The sequence below is a fragment of the Babylonia areolata genome, chromosome 11 (assembly GCF_041734735.1).
Source record: "Babylonia areolata isolate BAREFJ2019XMU chromosome 11, ASM4173473v1, whole genome shotgun sequence".
In the NCBI taxonomy this organism is placed as follows: Eukaryota; Metazoa; Mollusca; class Gastropoda; order Neogastropoda; family Buccinidae; genus Babylonia; species Babylonia areolata.
Genome location: NC_134886.1, coordinates 12,365,400 through 12,386,938, shown reverse-complemented (window position 1 = coordinate 12,386,938; position 21,539 = coordinate 12,365,400). Strand labels below are relative to the sequence as shown.

The window sequence follows — 21,539 nt, the reverse complement described above, 5'->3', positions numbered from 1 at the left end:
GGTAAACTGCTGATTGAAGACAGCTGAGAGTTGGGTGGCTGTGCGCGCTGTGCAGGTAGAGGCTGCAGAACAAAGCGTGACAGCTCTGCACATCGCTGCCAATCTGGGCCACGTCCACATTGTCCAGCTTCTCGTGGAGAAAGGCGCTCCGATCAACCTGCGAGATAAAAACGGCGAAACGCCGCTTACAGTGGGAATGTGAGTATATCTGTCTCTGCCTCTCTATCTCACTCACTCACACACACGCGTGCGCGGCACACTCACACACACACACACACACACACGCACACACACGAGAGAGAGAGAGAGAGAGAGAGAGAGAGAGAGAACGCCCCATGTTCATTGGTGAAAAAGACAAAATCTCACTGCTTGCTTTGTTTCCATTGACAATGTAGTGATTGTTTCGCGAAGAAGTGGACGGATTTTTTTTCTCTCTCAATATAGATATCCATTGGCAGTTTTTTTTGGTTTTTTTAATCTATCTAAATGTCCATTGACAGTTATTTCTGCCGAAGTTCAGTTGCTCTCTCTCTCTCTCTCTCTCTCTTGTATCCTTGGCTGGAACTCCTCCCAGGAGACGGAACTTCTGAAGAAAAAACCTGCACCTGCCGAGGCCGTTCTACACGTGGCAGTATCTGCACCTGTGGGACTGCGAGCGTCGGTAGGCGAGAGTGGCGAATGGACTGCACAACTCAACTAAAAAAGTCACCTGTGCTGGTCAGGCATCCAGGCTAATGTCGGAACAAGCTAACCCTTCAACACCCAGCTTTCCCAAGCCCTGCGGCGATGATGGAGAAGTGGTGACGGGGACAGGCAGAGGATGCTGCTAGCAGTTCCTAGTCGCGACTCTGCACGCAGGCGGCTGTGGGGTGATGGTCGTCCACCGTAGACTGTGGCAGATGCGACGCCCATATCCTCCAACAGCGTCAGAGCACTCCCCACATGGGGAAGGGAGATAAAGGATCCCTAAACAAAGCCTGCCTCACCTAGTACCTAGTAGGAAACGGCACCTACTTGGACATCCAACTTGCGGTCGAAAACAAAAGAAAAGAACCAGGAGTTATGCCCTGACTCTGGGTGCCTGGAATGTTCTCACCCTTTTGGACAGACGACAGACCAGAAAGGCGCACAGTGCTCATTACTAGAATGCTTGACCACTACCAGGTGGACACAGCAGCCCTGAGCGAAACCAGGTTTGCCAGTGAAACCCAGCTGGAGGAAGTTAGAGGGGGCTACACCTTCTTCTGCACTGGGAAGCCAGATGGCACCAAACTTGCACGACAGCTTGACAGCCTTCCACGTGGATAAACGATAAGCTAATGACTCGGCGTCTGAAGCTGTCCAAGGATCGTTTCGCCACAGTCATCAGCTGCTATGCCCCGACGATGACCAACCCTGATGACATTAAAGAAGCTTTCTATGAGGAGCTCAGCCGCACCATTTCAGCAGTAGACAGAAAGGACAGGCTGATCATCCTTGGGGATTTCAGTGCCCGCGTCGGCGTGGACTTCTCCTCGCGGCCAAAAGTCCTAGGACAGCACGGCACTGGCAAGTACAACTTCAACGGACTGCTTTTGCTCTCGCTCTGCGCGCAGCATGGACTGACATCACCAACACCCTCTTCCAACAAGCGGACAAGTACAAGAACACAATGGATGCATCCCCGCTCCAAGCAGTGACGCATGCTGGACTGTGTGATTGTCCGGCAGAGGGACAGAGGTGATGTTTCCATTACACGCTGCATGAGAGGAGCAGACTGTTGGTCGGACCATCGCCTGTTACGCAGCAAGATGAACATCAGACTTGCACGCAAGCTCCAACCAGCCAGGCAGAAACCCCCTAGGAAGCTGAACATCCACCGCCTTCCTATCACCAAGGACGTGCTGCAGCAGCAAATCCAAGCAGCTCTCCAAGAAATTCCTGCATCGACTGATGTAGAAGAGGTATGGAGCACCTTTCGAGATGCAGTGTACACAGCAGCAGCTGACACTCGGCTTTGTACAGAGGAGCCACAAAAACTGGTTTGACGAGAACGACTCTGGAATCTCCAAGATTTGAATACACTGCATAAACGGCATCAGGATCACATTTCCAGTAAAGACTGCCAGAGGAAGACGGACCAGTTCTTGCAAACCAAGCAACTCTACAGAAGGGGCTGCGTGAGATAAAGAACATCTGGTGGGAGACAAAGTCCGAAGAGCTTCAGTCCGCTGCTGATGCTCATGACATGAAGACTTTCCACGATGGTCTCCGTATGGGCCGAGAGTCACAGGATCAACCCCTGTCCGAGCCCTGGACCAGACCACCCTCCTGACAGACAAGAAAGACATCCTTGCCCGCTGGGCAGAGAACTTCAACACCCTCCTCAACAGGGACTCGTCCGTATCTGACGAGGTAATTGCAGCCCTCCCACAGCTACCAGTCAATGACTCGCTAGCTGCCCCTCCCACCAAGGCCGAGACCCGAAAGGCCCTGAAGCTGACAACGTCATGAAAAGCACCAGGAGCGGATGGAATCCAGGCTGACATCTACAAGTATGGAGGCGAGATGCTGACAGACAAGCTGACTGCCCTGTTCCAGTCTATCTGGGAGAGAGGGGAGGTCCCCCAGGATTTCAAGGATGCTTCAATCGTCCACATCTACAAACGGGAGACAAAACATCCTGCGATAACCACCGTAGATTCTCTCTTCCTCTGCATCGCCGGAAGGATCCTCACCTGCATCATACTGAACGGATTGGTTGACCATGTCTCCAGCAGTGCGGCTTCTGCTCAGGCAGGGAAACATGTGACATGGTGTTTGCCGTACGCCAGATGCAAGAGAAGTGCTATGAGCAGAACAAGGAGCTCCACATGGTCTTTGTAGACCTGACTAAGGCCTTCGACATGGTGAACCGCCGTGGTCTGTGGAAGATCCTCTTAGTTTGGCTGCCCAGAGAGCCTAATCCAGCTGATTGCGTCATTCCACGATGGCATGCAGGTGAGAGTACAGGAAAATACTGAAATGTCGGATCCGTTCCCTGTGGTAAACGGAGTGAAGCAGGGTTGCCTCCTGGCAGCCACAATGTTCTCCATTCTCTTCTCTGCCATGCTGATTGACGCCTTCCAAGACTGTGACCGGGGTGTCTACATTCAGTTTCGCACAGATGGCAAACTTTTCAACTTGTGGTGACTCCACGCCAGGTCCAGGGTGTTTGAGGCACTGTTGAGTTCCTCTTCACTGATGACTGCGCTTGCTGCACACACCCATGAGGACATGCAGTTCATTATGGACAGGTTCTCAGCCTCCTGCAGGCGCTTTGGACTCACCATCAGCCTCAGCAAGACCGAGTCCATGTACCAACCAGCTAGCTCACAGAACGCCAGTACCCCTCCCCCCCCCACCTGCAATCAAGATCGATGACACTGAGATCAAGTCAGTCAAGTTTTGCTACCTGGGCAGCACCCTATGCAGCAACGGAGCCCTTGATGCAGAAGTGACGCTGCGCATCGCCAAGGCCAGCTCCGCCTTTGGCAGACTCAACAACAGGCTGTGGAACAACAAAAGCATCAGGCTCAGCACCAAGATGAAAACCTACAGAGCTGTTGTGCTGACCACCTTTTTGTACTGCTGTGAAACATGGACGACGTATCGCCGTCACATTCAACAGCTTGAGCAGTTTCACGAGAGATGCCTACGAAAGATCCTCTGCGTAAAGTGGCAAGACAGGGTCTCCAAACTCCAGGTCCTAGAGAGGAGCGGCCTGCCCAGCATCGAAAGCCTGCTGATCCAGTGCCAGCCACGCTGGACAGGACACGTTGTCCGCATGACAGACAGCAGGATCCCGAAGATGCTACTGTATGGCCAGCTGAAGGAAGGCCACCGTGAACTTGGAAGACCCTGCAAGCGCTTCAAGGACACATTGAAGACAAACCTCAAAGCCTGTGACATAGACATCGCTTCCTGGGAGACTGATGCTATTGACTGCTCTCGTTGGAGGATGCTGTGCTCTAGTGGCATAAAGATGTTTGAAAACAAGAGAACGCTGACCATTAAGGAGAAGCGTGAGCGAAGGAAGCAGGGCTCAACTTCTGGAGACGTTTTCCATTGCGACACCTGTGGAGTGCATGCTGCGCATCCAGAATCGGCCTCTTCTCCCATATGAGGACACACACCGACAGATAAGCCTGCCTGCCTACTCATCCATCGGACCGACGGGAGACTCCATCATCCATTGGCATTTGTTTTCTATCTATATCTATATATATCTAAATTCCATTGGCAGTTATTTCTGCCAACGTTCAGTTGCTCTTACAGGATAATCATTGTGAAATGGACATTGACGATTCATAGTTAAATGTTAACCACTGTAGAGAAATCTTTGCCTGTCATCCATTCAACCGCTGGTAATGAAGTTTAGGCGCGGGATGGACAACTTTTGGTGGTTTGCATTATTTCTCCTGCCACAGCCCAGTGGTATGGAACAAACTGCCATTCTCATTCCGTCACGTGGATTGACGAATGATGAATAATATGGATACTAATATAGTGACTATCCTCGGTCGGAGACCATGCTTTAAGCGCTTACACGGGATCATTTGCACAACAGGCTGCCTGCCTGGGTAGAGCCAACTGACGGCAGCCATTGCGGGGCACTCATCATTCGTTTCCTGCGTCATTCAATCAGATTTCAGGAACCAATCTCAGACATGTCACATTTTACATGAATGATCGTTTTGTTTATTTACCCCGCCATGTAGGCAGCCTTATTCCGTTTTCGGGGGTCTGCGTACTGGCAACGTTCTTGTTTCCACGACCCACTGAACGCTGACATGGATTACAGGATCTTTGACGTGCGTATTTGATCTGCGTGCGTATACACACGAAGGGGGTTCCGGCACGAGCAGGTCTGCACATATGTTGACCTGGGAGAGCGGAAAAATATCCACACTACACTCACTAGGCGCCGTTACCGAAATTGGAATCCGTGACCCTTTTGGGTTTTCTGTCGGTGTTGCCTTACCCTCAGCTCATGGCTCAAAAGCCTGCCTTGGGAGCACGGTGGTTTTGGTTTTTTGGTAACCTACGACCCACGTTGGGTTTTTTGTTCAGTTTTACTTTCTTGTACTATTCGACCCATAGCTGCATTATCGTTATTATTGTTATTACTATCATTATCATAATCAAAACTGCACTACTACTACCACTACTACTGCTACTACTACTATTACCGTTGTTGTGGTTGTTGTTGTCATTACTATTCTGGTCCCCATGATACTTAATCTTAGGATACTTGAACATAACCTTTAGCTTGACTTTTGTCTGGTTCTCCTTCATTACAAATGTAAGATCAGATTCTCCAACATGATTCCAGTTGAGTGTTGGCCTTGTGGTAACGCGTCCGACTAGGAAGCAAGAGAATCTGGGTGCACATGTTTATCTCAAACCCGCTGATATTTTCTATCCCTGTACTAGACCTTGTGACCTGGATGCTGGTCATTCGAATGAGACGATAACCCATGGTCTCGTGTGTAGCATGCACTTAGTACACGTAAAGAACCCATGGTAAGAAAAGGGTTATCCCTAGCAAAATTCTGCAGACAAATCCACTTTGGTTATAAATCAAATAGGCCTACACTTACAGGCAGAAAAAGGGTGGCACTACACTGCAGCGACGCGCTCATCCAGGTGAGCGAAGCCCGAATTTCACACAACCCTTCAGAAAAAAGCTGAACAAAACACACGGGTCTTCATTATAGGAAAAACAACAAACAACAACAAAAAACAAAAACAAAAACCAAAAAAAAACCCACCCAAAAAACAAAACAACCAAACAAAACGCCACACTGTGTGCTCAAAGAAATAATATCGACATGCATGTAAATGTGGTATCTAAATTTGTCAAAGCATGAATTTCAGAAAGAAAAAAAGAAAGAAGAAAACATAGATCTACATCCCTATTGATATCCCAATGAAAATTTCTGTCGGTTACCTTTCTATGCATACAGCAATGGTGTAACATGTTTCTTCGTTGTATGTAAACCGTTGAATGAAAAACAAAACAAAAGACGACAGCACTTTATTCATGTTCCTTTTTGTCAAGTGAAGTTGAACGTGTCACTTGTCATTGTGTGTCTCACAGGAAGCATGACGCAGTAGCTGAGTACCTCATCAAGAAAGGCGCCGACGTCACGGTTGCCAATAACAACGGCCAGACTGCCAGCCACAAAGCAGCACTGTATGGGCATGCACACATCTTACGTCTGCTCATAGCGAAGGGAGCAGATGTCAATGCCATGGTACATTTTCACTATCTCTGACTGTTGTGCAGAATGGCTTGGGGTGAGAGAAGACCAGCGTTGTTTTGGTCGTAGATAAGTCAGTATAACCCTCCTGGTTCGTGTGTGCTGAGTAACTGTATCTAGTGGAATATTGCTGTCGTGACTATTTGTGTGACCATTCGCTGAATCCACCATCACTTTCCACAACTGATGTATTATCGATGCCTCATATTTGACATCACGGTGTTTTGGTAAGTATCAGAACTACTACTACTAAATTTGATACAGAAGGAACAGTGGTGATTTTGGTATTGTCCCTTAAGCGAAGGTCAAGGCCTTTATGAGAGTTCAGCTCCTCGTCCCGCCCTCACACATCACTGCAGTGCATGTGTTCCGCTGAATCAAGTCGGTCACAGCTTCAGAGACATGAGCACGAATATAAAGTCTATTGACCGCAGGATCGTGAATGCCATTACCAAATCAGTGAACTGACGTTAGTGATATGATGACCGAAGTAGTTGAGAGACAGAGTGGGGAGGGGGGGATGAGGGAGAGGGGGAGATATTTATATGCAATAGACAACAAAACTTATAAATAAACAAATATATAAAGACAAAGAAAGCACATTCATCCGCAAGACATGCACAAATTCAATGAACGAGACGTGCAGCATTTGGTCCACCTTTAATTCAATAACAGGACAAAGCTGGCGACACGCCCCTTCATGACGCCATCAGCAAGAGTCGCACGACAGCGGCAGAGGTTCTGATTGGCTGCAGCGATACGGATGTGCGGCGTAAAAACAAGAAAGGCTTCACACCTCTGCAATTTGCTGCCTTCAAAGGGGAAGCCAGGTGAGTATAAACTACGAGACATAGTTGACGTGGTTGGATTGTTGGTTGGCTGGTGGGTTGGTTGGCTTGTTAATTGGTTTGGTGTGTTTGTTGGTTTTTTATTTTTACTAATTAACTGGCCTCTGGTGTTCGCTGCCTTCAAATGGAAAGCTGTGTGAGTGGCTGGATACTGGGCTTGGTACGAGAGATGAATGAATTGAATGATCAGTTCGTGAGTTGATGATTGATTGATTGATACGCCTCTGCAGCTTGCTACCTTCGCTGTGGTTCAGGGTGGAGGTTGGGGGCAGTGAGGTAGTGGAGGCTAAATAAGTGGGTGGATACTGTGCCATGAGAGATGGGTGAATGGACTAATGGATTTGTTGGTTGTTGATTATTCTAATTTACAAGGGCGTTTATTGACTGATTGATTGACTAGTTCGTTGATTAACTGATTGATTTCAAAGATAGACTGATTGATTGATAATGACAGCATCACAAATTTGAGACCTTGAATATTACAATATCTCACTGTTTATATTGTGTTTGGAATGTGCTCTGCCATTCTTTTTCACGAGAAGAAAATATACATTAATTTTGTATGGGCATATATATCTTGTTTTGTGTATTGTGATTTGATGTTTCCCCCTTTTTATTTTTGAGAGAGGGAGCTGGATAGACGTATTTCTTGTATGACTTTGTCTTCTTGTCATTCTTCCTCTTTTACTTCCTAAGGACTTTGACTGCCTGACTGGCTGACTGACTGACTAATTACTCGATCGACTGATTTATTGGTTGATAATTCAGAAACGTGTTTGACTGGCTGATCGATCTGCTTCTTCTTCCTCGTCTGTTTAATATTGTCTTGCTGTTTTTGTTATTTTTTCTGTTGCTCTTGTTGTTTCATTCAAAAACCATATTTTTTGTTCATCAAAGATCGATTCTAAAGTATTCATTCCTTTCCTATCAGTACCAGACGTTTACGTAACCCCGCTGTTTTAAGAACAGTCTTTTACATTACACTTTGGTGAATTAGATGAGAAATCATTAAAACAGTTGTCCCAGTAATAACAGATACTTTCACACATATTTATAACCTTAGCATTGACAATGATTATTGTCCAGTATGTTTAAACAAGCTACAATCATTCCATTGTTCAAGCTATGACCATTCAAACCCCTCAAATTACAGACCAATATCAACGATTCTATCAAAACCATTTGAAAACACATTAAAAACACATACTATTCCCTTTTGAATATATTTAATCAATTCACCCAAAACAATCTGGTTTATAGCAAAATCAGCATCGCCACAATTGGTCAACTGTTTCTATTTATGGAATAGGAATTGAAGAGGTAAATTCGCATAAGGTATCAGGTATCATCATTGATAATAATTTATCTTGGTCTGACCATGTTGGATATCTGTATAATATATATCAAAAAGTATTTCAGCTATCAAAAATAAAACATTTTCTATCCATGCTAGTAAAAAAAAGTTCTTTCATGCGCATACAAGTCCAGTTAATTGTATATTTAACCATGACATGGTCGGATTCAGTAAATGTTCTAAAACCTTAAAGCAGATTATATAAGCGTGCTCTTAAACTAGTTATTTTAAAATCGAGCTGATTAATCACTGATGAAAATAAATCATTCGACATTTCCCCACCGCATCAAAGTCTACAATACAATAAAGCTATGTTCATGCACTAGATAGTTACCGGACTTGCTCTCCCTGGTATTGTAGATAGCTTTCCAATAAACTACAACAGACACTCAACTTACAATAGCTCTTCCTATAATTGGTCTTTTTAAGTCAAACCTTTGGTTCATGCTGGAACAATCTGCATTTCTTTTTGAAACAGATAAGGGTAGTGCTAACTTCAGAAGAATATTTGGTTGGTAAAATGGAAAATATAGAAATGATGTAAATCAGCCTTAATGATGCCATTATCCTAAAACAAAAACAAAAAACTGTTGAAATAAAATGTCATGTCAGGTCCGTTGGTTAATGATTTTATTGTAAATGTGGAGATGAATACATTTTTGTAAGCATTACGTGTGTATGCATTTATGTATGTGTATAAATGTTCATATATATATATATATATATATATATATATATATATATATATATATATATATATATATATGGAGAGAGAGAGAGAGAGAGAGAGAGGAGGCTGACAGAATCGCCAGATAACAGTTGCATTGCGTAACTCACCCATTTTACACCGTAATTTGGCATAAAAGTCCACAGAGGAAGGCCAGGGGCCATTGTATGCTTGATATTGTCTCCACCACACCCCCAAAGAGCAAAAGGCTTAGTTGTTTTTATATATATATATATTTGAAACTGTTTTACTTCATGTCCTGTTTCTTCAGCATCGCGGAACTCGTGGTGCGGAAAACCCAGAGCGTGGTGAACGAACAGAAGGAGGATGGCTTCACTGCGCTGCACATCGCAGCCATCAATAACCACACGGACGTCATGAAGGTCCTGCTCGATAAGGTCAGCTTTCAATGGACACCATTATTCGGCTTGTAAAAGAGCACCTGAATGAGAGTAAACGCCAAGTCAAATCGCGAACAAAGCAAATATAGTTTCATTTAGCCTTTGTTTGGCAGGAAATTGTTCTTTGCTTTTAACAGGCAGAAAAAAAGCTGATTGAGGGGCTGTGTGTGTGTGTGCGCGTGCGTGCGTACGTGTGTGTATGAACTCAGAACTCAGAACTAATTTAATTGTCGTAAAACCCATCATAGGAATTATGGACACTATAAACTAAACACAACAAGCAAACAAAAAGTAAAAGCAATAAGTTGTGAGCACATGCAGGATATTCCATAAGACATAGTTATGGACTGCGAACTTTAAAGCATTCATATATGTATTTTGCCAGTTCTGGTTGGAAATAATTTTGTGGCAACAGAGAACTCGGCCTTTGGATTATTGTGTTGCCAGTGCCATCTGGCCAGTGATTCGAAGACTGGGAATTAACTGTCACAAGTAGGCGAGATCTCAAGTCAGAGTACACACTACACTTTTCCAGAAAATGCAGTTTATCCTCTTATAACTCCACATGCTTTACATAGCCGGTCTTTCCTAGTTAAGTTGTAGTGATGTCCTCGCTCAATTTCAAGTTCATGTGCACTTATTCGCAATCGACATAGTGCTCCTCTATGTTTAGGATTTTTGCAGCTAATCAGGTAAGGTTGTAATGTATAAGTGTTTGCAATTTTGCAATAAAAGGAGAGCCTTGAAATGGTCCCGTTCTTTCTGCTGTTCCAATATTGAACATATTTTTCCTGTAGTTTATTCATGACATAATATTTTAGTCGCTTAATGTTGAGTGTGCCCTGGTTCTCCCACACGTGGGAGAATCCAATTGAAACCAGTATCTTTTTGATAAAATTAAGCCAAGGAACTTTTTCCAATGAATTCATCGATAACGTTTCATCATATGCTTGCCTCAAATAGCTATCTTCTTTTGAATCCATGTGTACCCAGAATGAGATGACCTGACACATTGCGGTCATAAGTGGGGTATCTGCCCAGCTCTGCCAGGACTGGTTCTATCCGTCGTTTCGATGCAGTTATCGCCACATGAAAAGAGCACTGGTATTTTGGGGTCGTTTTTATGTGAAAATTACGACTTTTGGTTTGTCCCTGTTGATTTTAAGCCCCCATTGCAGACAGTATTCATGTAGTTGGTCTAGTTTGTTTTGTAGTCCTACTTTTGTTGTCGAGAGCATCACAATGTCCTTCGCATATAACAAATAAGGGATTGAGTCTTGGTTGTTTCGTTGATGTATGGTGAGGTGTCATCGTGTATACATTCTCTTATGTCATTAATGAAAATATTGAATAGCGTGGGGCTAATATTTCCCTGAAGCACTCCCTTTTTAACTGCGATAGAATCTGTAAACCCATCGTTTGATTTACCACATACAGTTGAATTTTGGTACATCTCTTTTATAACGTGGAAACATTTTCCATTTATCCCAATTTTGTTTAGTTTCAAAAGAAGTGCATCATGTCATATATTGTCGAATGCCTTATTAAAATCAACAAAACAGCTGTAGAGACGCCCATTTCTATTATTTATGGTGTTGTCAATTATCTTTTTCAGGATGAATATGTGATCAGTGGTTCTAGAATGCCTTCTGAAACCAGCCTGCTCTTTTATTAGTAACTCGTTTTGTTCTAGGTATGTTTCAATTCTTCTGTTGATAACTTGACAAAACAGTTTTCCAAAGGTGCTGTTGAGTGTTATACCCCGATAATTGTTAGGATTGGTTGGGTCGCCACTTTTAAAGATAGGAACATTTATTCCGTCTTTCCACTGACTGGGATAAATACCAGTCTTAAATATGGCATTGAATAACTTGCATACAGTAGCACTGATGCTGGACATGCTTGCTTTGAGCATTTCGCTTGTAATTGTCTTTACCGGGGGCTTTATTGGTCTTGAGACTCTTTACGGCTCGCATTATTTCAGTCATCGTAAAATGATTGTCCAGGACAAACACTTGCATAGACTGTTTTATTCTATCAAGTTCTTTTTGTATGTGTTCATTCCTACCTTTATCAACGGATACTTCACTACTTATCAAGTTTTCTAAATGATTAATCCATTTACCTGCAGATAATGTGTGTCACTGCAGTTGAGTAGAACTATCTGCATTTTTTAGTTCAGATAGTATTTTCCAAACTTTTCGGGGATCGTGCTCCATTGCTGTGTTAACTTCTCACAAGTTCATTTCTGTTCGTCTGTTTTGTTTTCATTATGGTCTTCTTGTATGCTTTCAGGCAAGAAAAGTATTTATTCTGAATGTTTCTGTTAAAAGCATTTCTGTTCAATGCATTCAGTAAAGATCGCACCTCTTTCCTTTGAATGAAACAGTCATGTGTGAACCACTGTTTAGACGGCTTCTTTTTCCGTTTCGTGCATCTAATCTTATGACTGATCGGTAAATCGGCCGCTGCAATAAGTGTTTGTGAGATTTGATACAGAGTTTTCAGTTTCTTCTTTGGCAGTCTGTACGTTTCGGAAGTTAACTTTTTCGAGTCCTTCGTTACTAGAGATTATCTTATTTGAAACTGACAGTCTTAAGTGCTGATGCTAACTTTTCGGCAGAGCCCTCCTCCCAAAAGAAAGAACGATTGTATTTTGAGTCTCTTAAAGTGGGACATCCCTTTCTACTGACAGAACTAACAGAGGGTGAACTCTTTCTTGTGACTGGTAGATGAATGAACAATTCGATAGGACAGTGATCTGAAAACATGGTAAGATATTTTACCTTGCATTTCATCACCTTTCACATAAGGTCCTGGGAACACGTAAAGTAATCTACGACACTTTTCTCTGTTGGCGAAAAGTATGTGGGGATACCATGTAAGTCACCAAGAGTTCTCATATTTAAAATATACATATTGTTTTCCATACATAGTTTAACAATCCTTCTTCCATATTTCTGTGCTACTTTATCTGACGAACTTCTGTTGTGCACATAATCACATGTGTAGTTAAATGGGATATCATACATATTCTCACCGTCCATCTGGATAAAATCATGTAGCATACCAGTTCGTGCATTGAAGTCACCACACAAGATGACATTACCTTTTGTGGTAAACAGTTCTACATCCTTATCTAGTTGTTCCCATATGTCCCGTGTGTGGTCACGTCCAAAGAATTCAGGTGGTATGTATACACAGCCAACATAAGTGTCTTGATCTGTATTAAAACTTTTTATCAGCATCCACACAATGTCACTACTGCTCTGTGGCAGGACCTCAATACGTGGTCTTAAATATTCTTTCACAAATACAGATATTCCACCAGAGGCTTTCTGTGCCTTTGCTCGCTTTGTCCTACAGTAGTGTACCCCTGTTGCAAAGCCAGGTAGAAATATATCTTTGGTCTTATCCCTGTCCAGGTGTTTCTCCTGGCAAATAACGATATCATATTTTGAAAATAAGTCTGTCACTTCTATTTCTGTGAACTTGTTTGTTTTTGTTCCGTCGATAGTTTCCCTAAAACCTTTGATGTTCCACGACAGTATCTTCACAACGGTATTTGATTCAATGATGTCTCTAATTCTGTGCTACGGTGCCATGGTCTTCAGGAGAAATGACAATCGTTTTATCAAGTATCTGCTTGTGTTGGTACAGTGCTATAAGTGAAACATAATGGTCAGCAAAACACATAACACTTTCAGGACTTATTATGTAGACAGTACCTTACATTATGCGTGTCTCAGTATCTGTCAGTCCAGTGAATATTGTGTCTTGACGATCACTGACGGAACGCACGGTAGTCACGGCTTCTCTGATGCCCCCGGAAAGCGGTGATCGTATCGTCTCTGTCCGGGTGGAGCCTTGTCTGACCAGTGTATCGGTGGTTGCAGTCGTGGTAGCGTCTCTCGTCGTGGCAGGCACAGTAGTTGTCATTTTGGAAGCGGCGGTTGTCCCGGTCACGATGACTGTTGCGGTAGTTGTCCCAATCACGATGGCGGTTGTCACCAGGACTGGGGTTATCCCAGTCACGGCGGTGGTTGTCCCTGTCATGGCGGTGGTTGTCCCTGTCCCAGTCACGGTGGTGGTTGTCCCAGGTTGTCCCAGTCACAGCGGTGGTTGTCCCAGGTTGTCCCAGTCACGGCGGTGGTTGTCCCTGTCCCAGTCACGGCGGTGGTTGTCCCAGGTTGTCCCTGTGACGGCGGTGGTTGTCCCAGGTTGTCCCAGTCACGGCGGTGGTTGTCCCTGTCCCAGTCACGGCGGTGGTTGTCCCAGGTTGTCCCAGTCACGGCAGTGGTTGTCCCTGTCCCAGTCACGGCGGTGGTTGTCCCAGGTTGTCCCAGTCACGGCGGTGGTTGTCCCTGTCCCAGTCACGGCGGTGGTTGTCCCAGGTTGTTCCAGTCACGGCGGTGGTTGTCCCAGGTTGTCCCAGTCACAGCGGTGGTTGTTCCAGGTTGTCCCAGTCACAGCGGTGGTTGTTCCAGGTTGTCCCAGTCACAGCGGTGGTTGTCCCAGGTTGTTCCAGTCACGGCGGTGGTTGTCCCTGTCCCAGTCACGGCGGTGGGTGTCCCAGTCACGGCATGATGGCGTCAAGGTTGTCGCCTACTTCAACACCACAGTCTTTTACTGTGCCCACCTTTCTTTTTGTTACTCTTAGTCCGTATGATTTCCCTAGTCTAGCACTGTCTACGTCGTTCAGGGTGGAGTCATGCACTATGAGGAAGTGGGGGAGAGAGGGGTCTGTCTCTTCACTATTGACGGTCTCCTTGTTCACGGTATGCTTATCTGTCTCGTCTTCTTCTTCGCAGGAACTGGCGCACGTGTTGTCATCGTCATCGCTGCTATCTTCCGACATCTCTGTGGGTGTCGGGCTTGCTGCTGGCTGGTGAGGCGTGGTGAGGGGGGCTTTTCCTCCTGTGCTGCAGAGATGGTTAGAGGTGGACGGAAGGGGGTTCCGTGTGGTATGGAAAGGTTTGAGAGGGATTTGTAGTGAGTGGAGGGGGAGTGAGTGGAAGGGGCGCAGTCTGGTGTGTTGGCATCAGCGAGAGGAGTGGTGTCCGGAAGCGATGCGGAGAGGACCGGAGTTGTGTGGTCGCCTTTTCTCTGCTCGCTGCGGGGCTGTTTCTCTCCCCGTATCTCCGAAGACTGTGGTAGCTGTTGAGTGATTGTGTATCTGTCACTAATTAATAGAGTCAAGGTATCGCCTCTAGTTTCCTCTGCCAGCTGTACCTGCTCAGCTAGGGTCGTCATGGCTGCCTCAATGTTTCGCAGCGCTGTGGTGGTTGTCTGGTGGTGGGAGATAATTAGCTGGCTGACGGATGTGTCAGACACGCCCGATGCTCTGTCTTGGTGTGGGGCAGTACTCAGCAGTGTTTCCGGCACAGCGTTGGCTTTGAGAGACTGCTGGATCGCCAGGAATTCCTCTGCAATTTTGTCGTTTATGTATTTAGCCGCACACATCCCGCAGGTGAATTTTCGTTGTGTAAACACACACAGCTGATACAGTGGTAGCTCAGTACAGGTCCAGTGGATTTTACCCCCACAATCACAGCATTTCAGCATTCTTTCTTTTTCTTTCTTGCAAAAACATTCACAACTATCGTTTTCACAACAATTGTTTTCAGAAAATTCCTACCTGTCAGTCATCTTCTTCGCTGTCATGCTCACTTACTTCTCGAACTGCTTCTAACTGATCCTCAGCACATTTGATGGATGGAGGGCTGATGTCATTGTCCCGGCCGAACACATCAGGCTCAGTATAACCCTCCAGTCTCATAGCCGTCTTGGCTTGATCCAGTGTATCATAGGCCTTCACTGACGACTTGGGAAAGCCGGTCACAGATTGACGGAAGCGGAATTCCAGCTTGTGAAAATTCCCAGTTCTGCCGGCACTAACGGCATAAAACTTGTGTCGATTGGTCTGCCGGCCATAGTGGAATGGATAGCAATCCACACCTAAAGCAACACTGGAAACGATGATTTCCCTGATTCAGACCGGAGCGCACCGTAAGATCGTGCTACTCAGTCGCCATCTTGTGTGTGTGTGTGTGTGTGTGTGTGCGCGTGCGTGTGCGCGCCCCACTTGTAGACAACGACTGAAGGACACAGTTGTACGCTTACACCAGGCTAACAAACTTTTCTTTTAAATCATCGATATTCTCGTTCTTCGATATGGCGTAAAAAACAAACCAAAAAACGTGATAAAACAATATTATCAAAAAAAGGAGTCGGGGTTCCTCTTGCCGGCGTTTCCAACCTTAGTTTTAACCTTCATAATGAGCTGAAATTCCATCTGACCCCTCCAACCCCAACCACCTCACTCTCTGTGGCCCACAGGGAAAGGCCACTGTGGACATGCGCACACAGAAGAAGCAGACGTCTCTTCACCTGGCAGCTCAGGAGGCATACATGGATGCTGTCCAACTTCTCTCCACCCATGGTGTGTGTGTGTGTGTGTGTGTGTGTGTGTGTGAGTGAGTTGTGCGTGAGTGTAAGGTGTGTGTGTGTGAGTTGTGCGTGAGTGTAAGGTGTGTGTGTGTGTGAGTTGTGCGTGAGTGTAAGTTGTGCGTGAGTAAGTTGTTCGTGAGTGTGTGTAAGTTGTTCGTGAGTGTAAGTCGTGCGTGAGTGTAAGTTGTGCGTGAGTGTGTATGTGTGTGCAAGTCGATGTGTGTTAGTGTTGTGTGAATGTGTGCCAGTGTGTGTTTTAAGGGTTGTGCGTGTGTGTGTGTGTGTTTTATGTCTGTGCTTGTATTGTGTGCATGCGTTTTGTAAGTGTGTGTGTGTGTGTCTCCGTGTTTTGTTGGTTTTTTAAATTTTTTGTTGGGGGTGGGGGGCGTGATATAACTTAACCAAGAAGACGTCCAATTAAAGAAAAAACGGTGAAAAGACGTTGAAGAAAAAAAGCGCACACACACACCCACCCACCCATAATACAACACAACACAACACACACACACACACACACACACACACACACACACACACACACACACACACACAGATACACGTACACAGACAACACACTCACCGCACTTGGACAACACATAACGCACACACTCACACTCGAATAATCGAACAATCGCATACACGCGCGCGCGCGCACACACACCTCACACGCACACAATCACCCACCCACCCACTCACACGCAACGTCTCCCTCCCGGTATGTACCATGCAGGGGCAGACATGAACGCCAAGGACTGTGACGGAAACCGTCCTTTACACACTCTGCTGTCCTCGCACACAGGGGCTGTACGAGGGGGAGACCTGGTCAGTGTTTATGTCTCACTGTTGTGTTGTGCTGTGCTGTGTTGTGTCGTGCTATTTTTTAAAATTTTTTATCACAACTAATTTCTGTGTACAAAATTTCGGGAGGAAGAGTGAGTTTCCACATTGCAGCACCATTCATATTTTGTTTTTTGCTGTCGGCAAAAGTATTTGCTTTTTGCTGTCGGCAAAAGTATTTGTTTTATTGCCAAAGTGGGTTTTTCTTCATAATTTTTAGCAGGGACAACCGTTTTGTTGCTGTGGGTTCTTTTGCGTGCGTAAGTGCATGCAAACATTCACTCAAGGTCTAGTGGTAGGGATTGGGAGGGTAAAAATCCCGGTTTTTGTATAATATTATGCTATGATGATAATGATGATGATGATTATCATCGTTATAATTATATCGCTGGAAATAATAAAAATTATGATGGTGGTCCGTCTGGTTCGACGATGACATCGATGTAGAGTCCAAGGCGGAAACGGCAAAACCGCCCGCAATGGGGAGGTCTGGGTGCCTCTACTGCTGCCCTCCTTTCTGCATGGGCCTAAGTGATGCTGTCACGTCAGTTGTCCTCAAATGTCTCCGTTGCTTCGCGTGTCAGGGCACGCCATCCAGTTCGATCCTGTGCACACTCCTCAAGCTGTTTGGGGGCTATTCAAGTGTGGGCAATGTTGGCCTTGATGCAGTCTTTGAAACATTTCAGTGGCCTGCCCTGCTTTCTCTTTCCTTTACAGAGCTCGCCATAGAGCAGTTGCTTTGGGATTCTGTCATTGTCCAACCAGATGACATGCCCCATCCATCTGAGCTGGGCCTTCAGGATTATGGCTTCGATGCTAGTGATCTCTGTGCAGTCCAGGACCTCAAGGTTTGTGATCCTGTCCTGCCGTTTGATGCCCAGGATTGAGCGCATGTGAAAACAATGTGCCTTCTGTAAAAGGTTCAGGTCTCACATCAATAAAGAAGGCTGGTGAGGACAACTGTCTGTAGACTTTGAGCTTGGTGGACTGCTGGATGTTGTGTTGATTTAGCACATGAGCTCGCAGTTTGCCCAGGGCTTGGCTTGCCTTGCAGATCCTGGCGTTGATCTCTTTGTCCTCGAGGGAGCCATCGCTGGAAGGGTTGTACAAAGAGATCCGCGCGGGAATTTATTTATAGGGTCGTTGAACGCGGGCGAACCTACTGTCTGGGCATAGGAAGTTGATTTCCAGTATATAATGATAATGGATACAGATATAACACTTTATCGAAAAACTTCTCTTGGTCCTTAACAAAAAAAAATCATAACACATTACATCAGTGTTGCATATACAATTCAAAATGTGCCTAGCACACGATACACGCACAAAGCTACATACATCCATGAATACATACATGCATACATACATGCATGCATACATACATACAAACAAACATACATACAAACATACCTATATACATGCCCGTCCCCGTCTCCACTCATGCACACACACACACACACACACACACACACACACACCCACACACACACAAATACACATTCGTAATATCACTTCAAGTGGAAAGACGTTAAACTGAAGACAACAACAACAACATTCGTATATACATATGTGTACACAGTCACAAATATACCACATATGTAGGATTATATTTTGTTTGGATGGGCATGCTAGAATGAAACGTATTAGTGAGGGAAGAGGTGGGCTTTTAGGTCAGATTCAAAAGAGGCGAAGGAAGTGTTGGACGTTGTCAGGGAGTCCGTTCTGCGTTCGTGGGGCTTGAAAAGTCTGTAAGTCTTAGTTTTGACATGAGGTATCCTGAGAAGTCGAGTATCAGAAGAAGAGCGGAGCTGACGGAATACAGATATGGAGGAGTTCAAAAAACATAATCTTGTCGATACCCACTGACTGCAGAAAAAGTTGAGTGGGTAGCTTTTAGTCTATTTGATCAGAAACAGGCAACCAGTTGAAAGACTGAAGGACAAGAGGAACGTGATAAGATTTAGAAGCTCTGCAAATGGCTGCGTTACTTTGGATTCGTTGAAGTCTGTAGGTATTTGTGAAGGCCGGCCAAAGGAGAATTAGTTATCCACTCTTGAGAGAATAAAGGCGCACACAAGTGTTTTGGCTGCATCAGTAGAGAGGTACTGACGGATAAAACTGACCCTACACAAGTCCATGAAGGCAACTTTGCAGATGTTTCAAATGTGTCGTTCGGAGGAAATAAGCTGGTCAAAAATGGCATAAAGATAGAAGAAGAAAATGAAACGGATGTGCTGTTTAGACCAGAGTCAGGATGAAAAGATGTTGACGAAACTCAATAGAACAGGCTATCAGAACTTCAGTTTTATCATCATTTAGTTGCAGCTTATTGGAAGCCACCCAGTCCTTTAGGTCCGCAATGCACTCCCCAATTTCAGCTATGGAAGCCAAGTGATAGGGTCGGTATGGGTAATTGCGAACGATTCGTATACAGCCCCACTCGAAACGATCTTAACGGTTGTATTTCACTTTTTAACGTCTGCTTTGACCTTTTTCTAATACCTTAATGAATATCCATTTCCTAGAACCTGTCAAACAGCAGCTGTTTCTGCACTCTTTCTTCTCTTTGCGCACCACTGCCGACCGAAGTTGCAAACGTGCTCTCAAAATCCTAAAATCAAGGGAAGCAAGTTGTGGGACTAACTTGGATTCAGTTTGAAATAATTGATTTGATCGGATATGTTGAATACGCATTACCAGTGCTGGGAGAATTCAAGAAAGCATACTGGTGATCAAAAAGTCAGTGTTGACAGGAATCTTCAAAATAGTGTTTGCAATTAGACTATTGGATATTTTGACTTGACTGTTTGCGAACGATGCTGTACAGTTACTGAGCGCTCTCAAAAGGGTGTGTTTTTGTGCAGTGGTGTGTGTGTGTGTGTGTGTGTGTGTGTGTGTGTTTAAATGTCTGTTTGTGTGCATGTGATCAAAATCAAAACAATAGTCTAGTGCGATGTTCCAATAATATGTTATAACTGAGTTAAAGACTTGCTTCTGTTTTAATTGTCAACATGTACCCAAAGCTATCGTTCGCAGTCAGACTTTCCCGTTCGCATTTACCCTCGGGCACCCTTGCTATTTCAAACGTCGACAAAACATGAAAAGAATGAACAGACGAACTTTTCCTGGTGCAACCAGTCGGAGAAAAGTCTTCAAAAACAAAACTACGTTTGACTATCGTACGACATGTCATCTTAACAGTACACACGTTGAACTGGTCGCTTCGACTGGATCGTTCGCAATTACCCATACCTACCCTTCAGTTGAGTGTCAACTGTCAACAGCAAAGCTCTCATGCGACATCGCTTTATGGCTGATGTCCGTTATCCATGATTCCTGCTGTTCCAGTTGTTGCTGCTGTTAGTGGGTCAGGCTCCCAAGGTGAAGGAAGAGGAGCGGGTGCGCATCGCCTGTTTCTTGCTGCGGGCAGGGGCCGACCCCGAGGCCCGCAACGACCAGGGCAAGACGGCGCTGGAGAGCTGCCCCAATGTCTCCATTGCTGAGGCAGTCAGACGTTTCTTGACTGCTAAGTACGTGTGTGTGTGTGTTTGTATTTGCATTTGTATTTCTATTTCTCTTTTTATCACAAAAGATTTCTCTGTGTAAAATTCGGGCTGCTCTCCCCAGGGAGAGCGTGTCGCCACACTACAGCGCCACCCATTTTTGACTCACTTGTGTAAACAAAGTGAGCCTGTGTTTTAACCCGGTGTTCGGTTGTCTGTGTGTGTGTGTGTCTGTGTGTCCGTGGCAAACTTAACATTGATATTTTCTCTGCAAATATTTTTTCAGTCGACACCAAATTAGGCATAAAAATAGGAAAAATTCAGTCCTTTCCCGTCATCTTGTTTAAAACAATATTGCACCTCTGGGATGGGCACACAAAAAAAAAAGAAAAAAAAAAAGAAGCCAAATTATAATTATGCAAGCTGCATTTACTGTTTATATTTTTTTTTATTCTCTAAACTTGGCACTTTGATCTGATATTCTGACACAACAATAAGAACAGTCATTATTATCATTTTTTGTTGATTCTCTAAACATGGCACTTTGATCTGATATTCTGACACAACAAGAACAGTCATTATCATTTTTTGTTCAAACAGGAACTTCTTTTGCTAAGCATGGAAGTTTTATATATTTTGCAAACGTTTTGGTGCAGATAGTAAAAAAGGGAAATTAATCTGTAATTAATGCTAGAGACTTAATTTGCTTTAAACTGATCTTTCTCATCTTAAACATTACAATTTGAAATTATACTCGATACATAAAAAGCTTGTGTGTTTTACTCTGTGTACAGGGCTGTCACCATGTTCATTCGCCCAAGTGGTCTTTTTCTGAAAATACTAAAATCAGTACGACGAGTGGACTTTATAGATCTATTGGCTGAGCGCTGAAGGTCATGGGCAAAAATCAATTGCGTACACATATTTATACACATTCAAAGCGTGTGCTCATATTCTTCGCGAACGCGAACGACGCCATTTTCTTTCAAGTTGTTGACCTGCCCGTTCAATCCTATATTCAGTGGACAATACACGATAACATGTGATGGAAAGTTGGAGAAGGAGACCGTTAAATATTTATTCAGAGAAAGATTTGTGAACGCCTCATCACTTACTGGATTATGCCCCAAACTGC

The 21,539-nt window shown here is 44.6% G+C and overlaps 1 protein-coding gene across 1 annotated transcript in view; it reads left to right on the top strand.

The window, feature by feature from the left end:
- Positions 1–21,539, top strand: part of LOC143287537 (E3 ubiquitin-protein ligase MIB1-like) — a 78,485-nt gene that overhangs the window by 48,986 nt on the left and 7,960 nt on the right. The window contains exons 11-17 of the mRNA XM_076595589.1: positions 60–198; positions 6,122–6,278; positions 6,960–7,114; positions 9,485–9,611; positions 15,954–16,056; positions 16,795–16,886; positions 20,250–20,431. Of these exons, the coding sequence (XP_076451704.1) occupies positions 60–198; positions 6,122–6,278; positions 6,960–7,114; positions 9,485–9,611; positions 15,954–16,056; positions 16,795–16,886; positions 20,250–20,431 (955 nt within the window). The remainder of the gene's footprint in view (positions 1–59; positions 199–6,121; positions 6,279–6,959; positions 7,115–9,484; positions 9,612–15,953; positions 16,057–16,794; positions 16,887–20,249; positions 20,432–21,539) is intronic.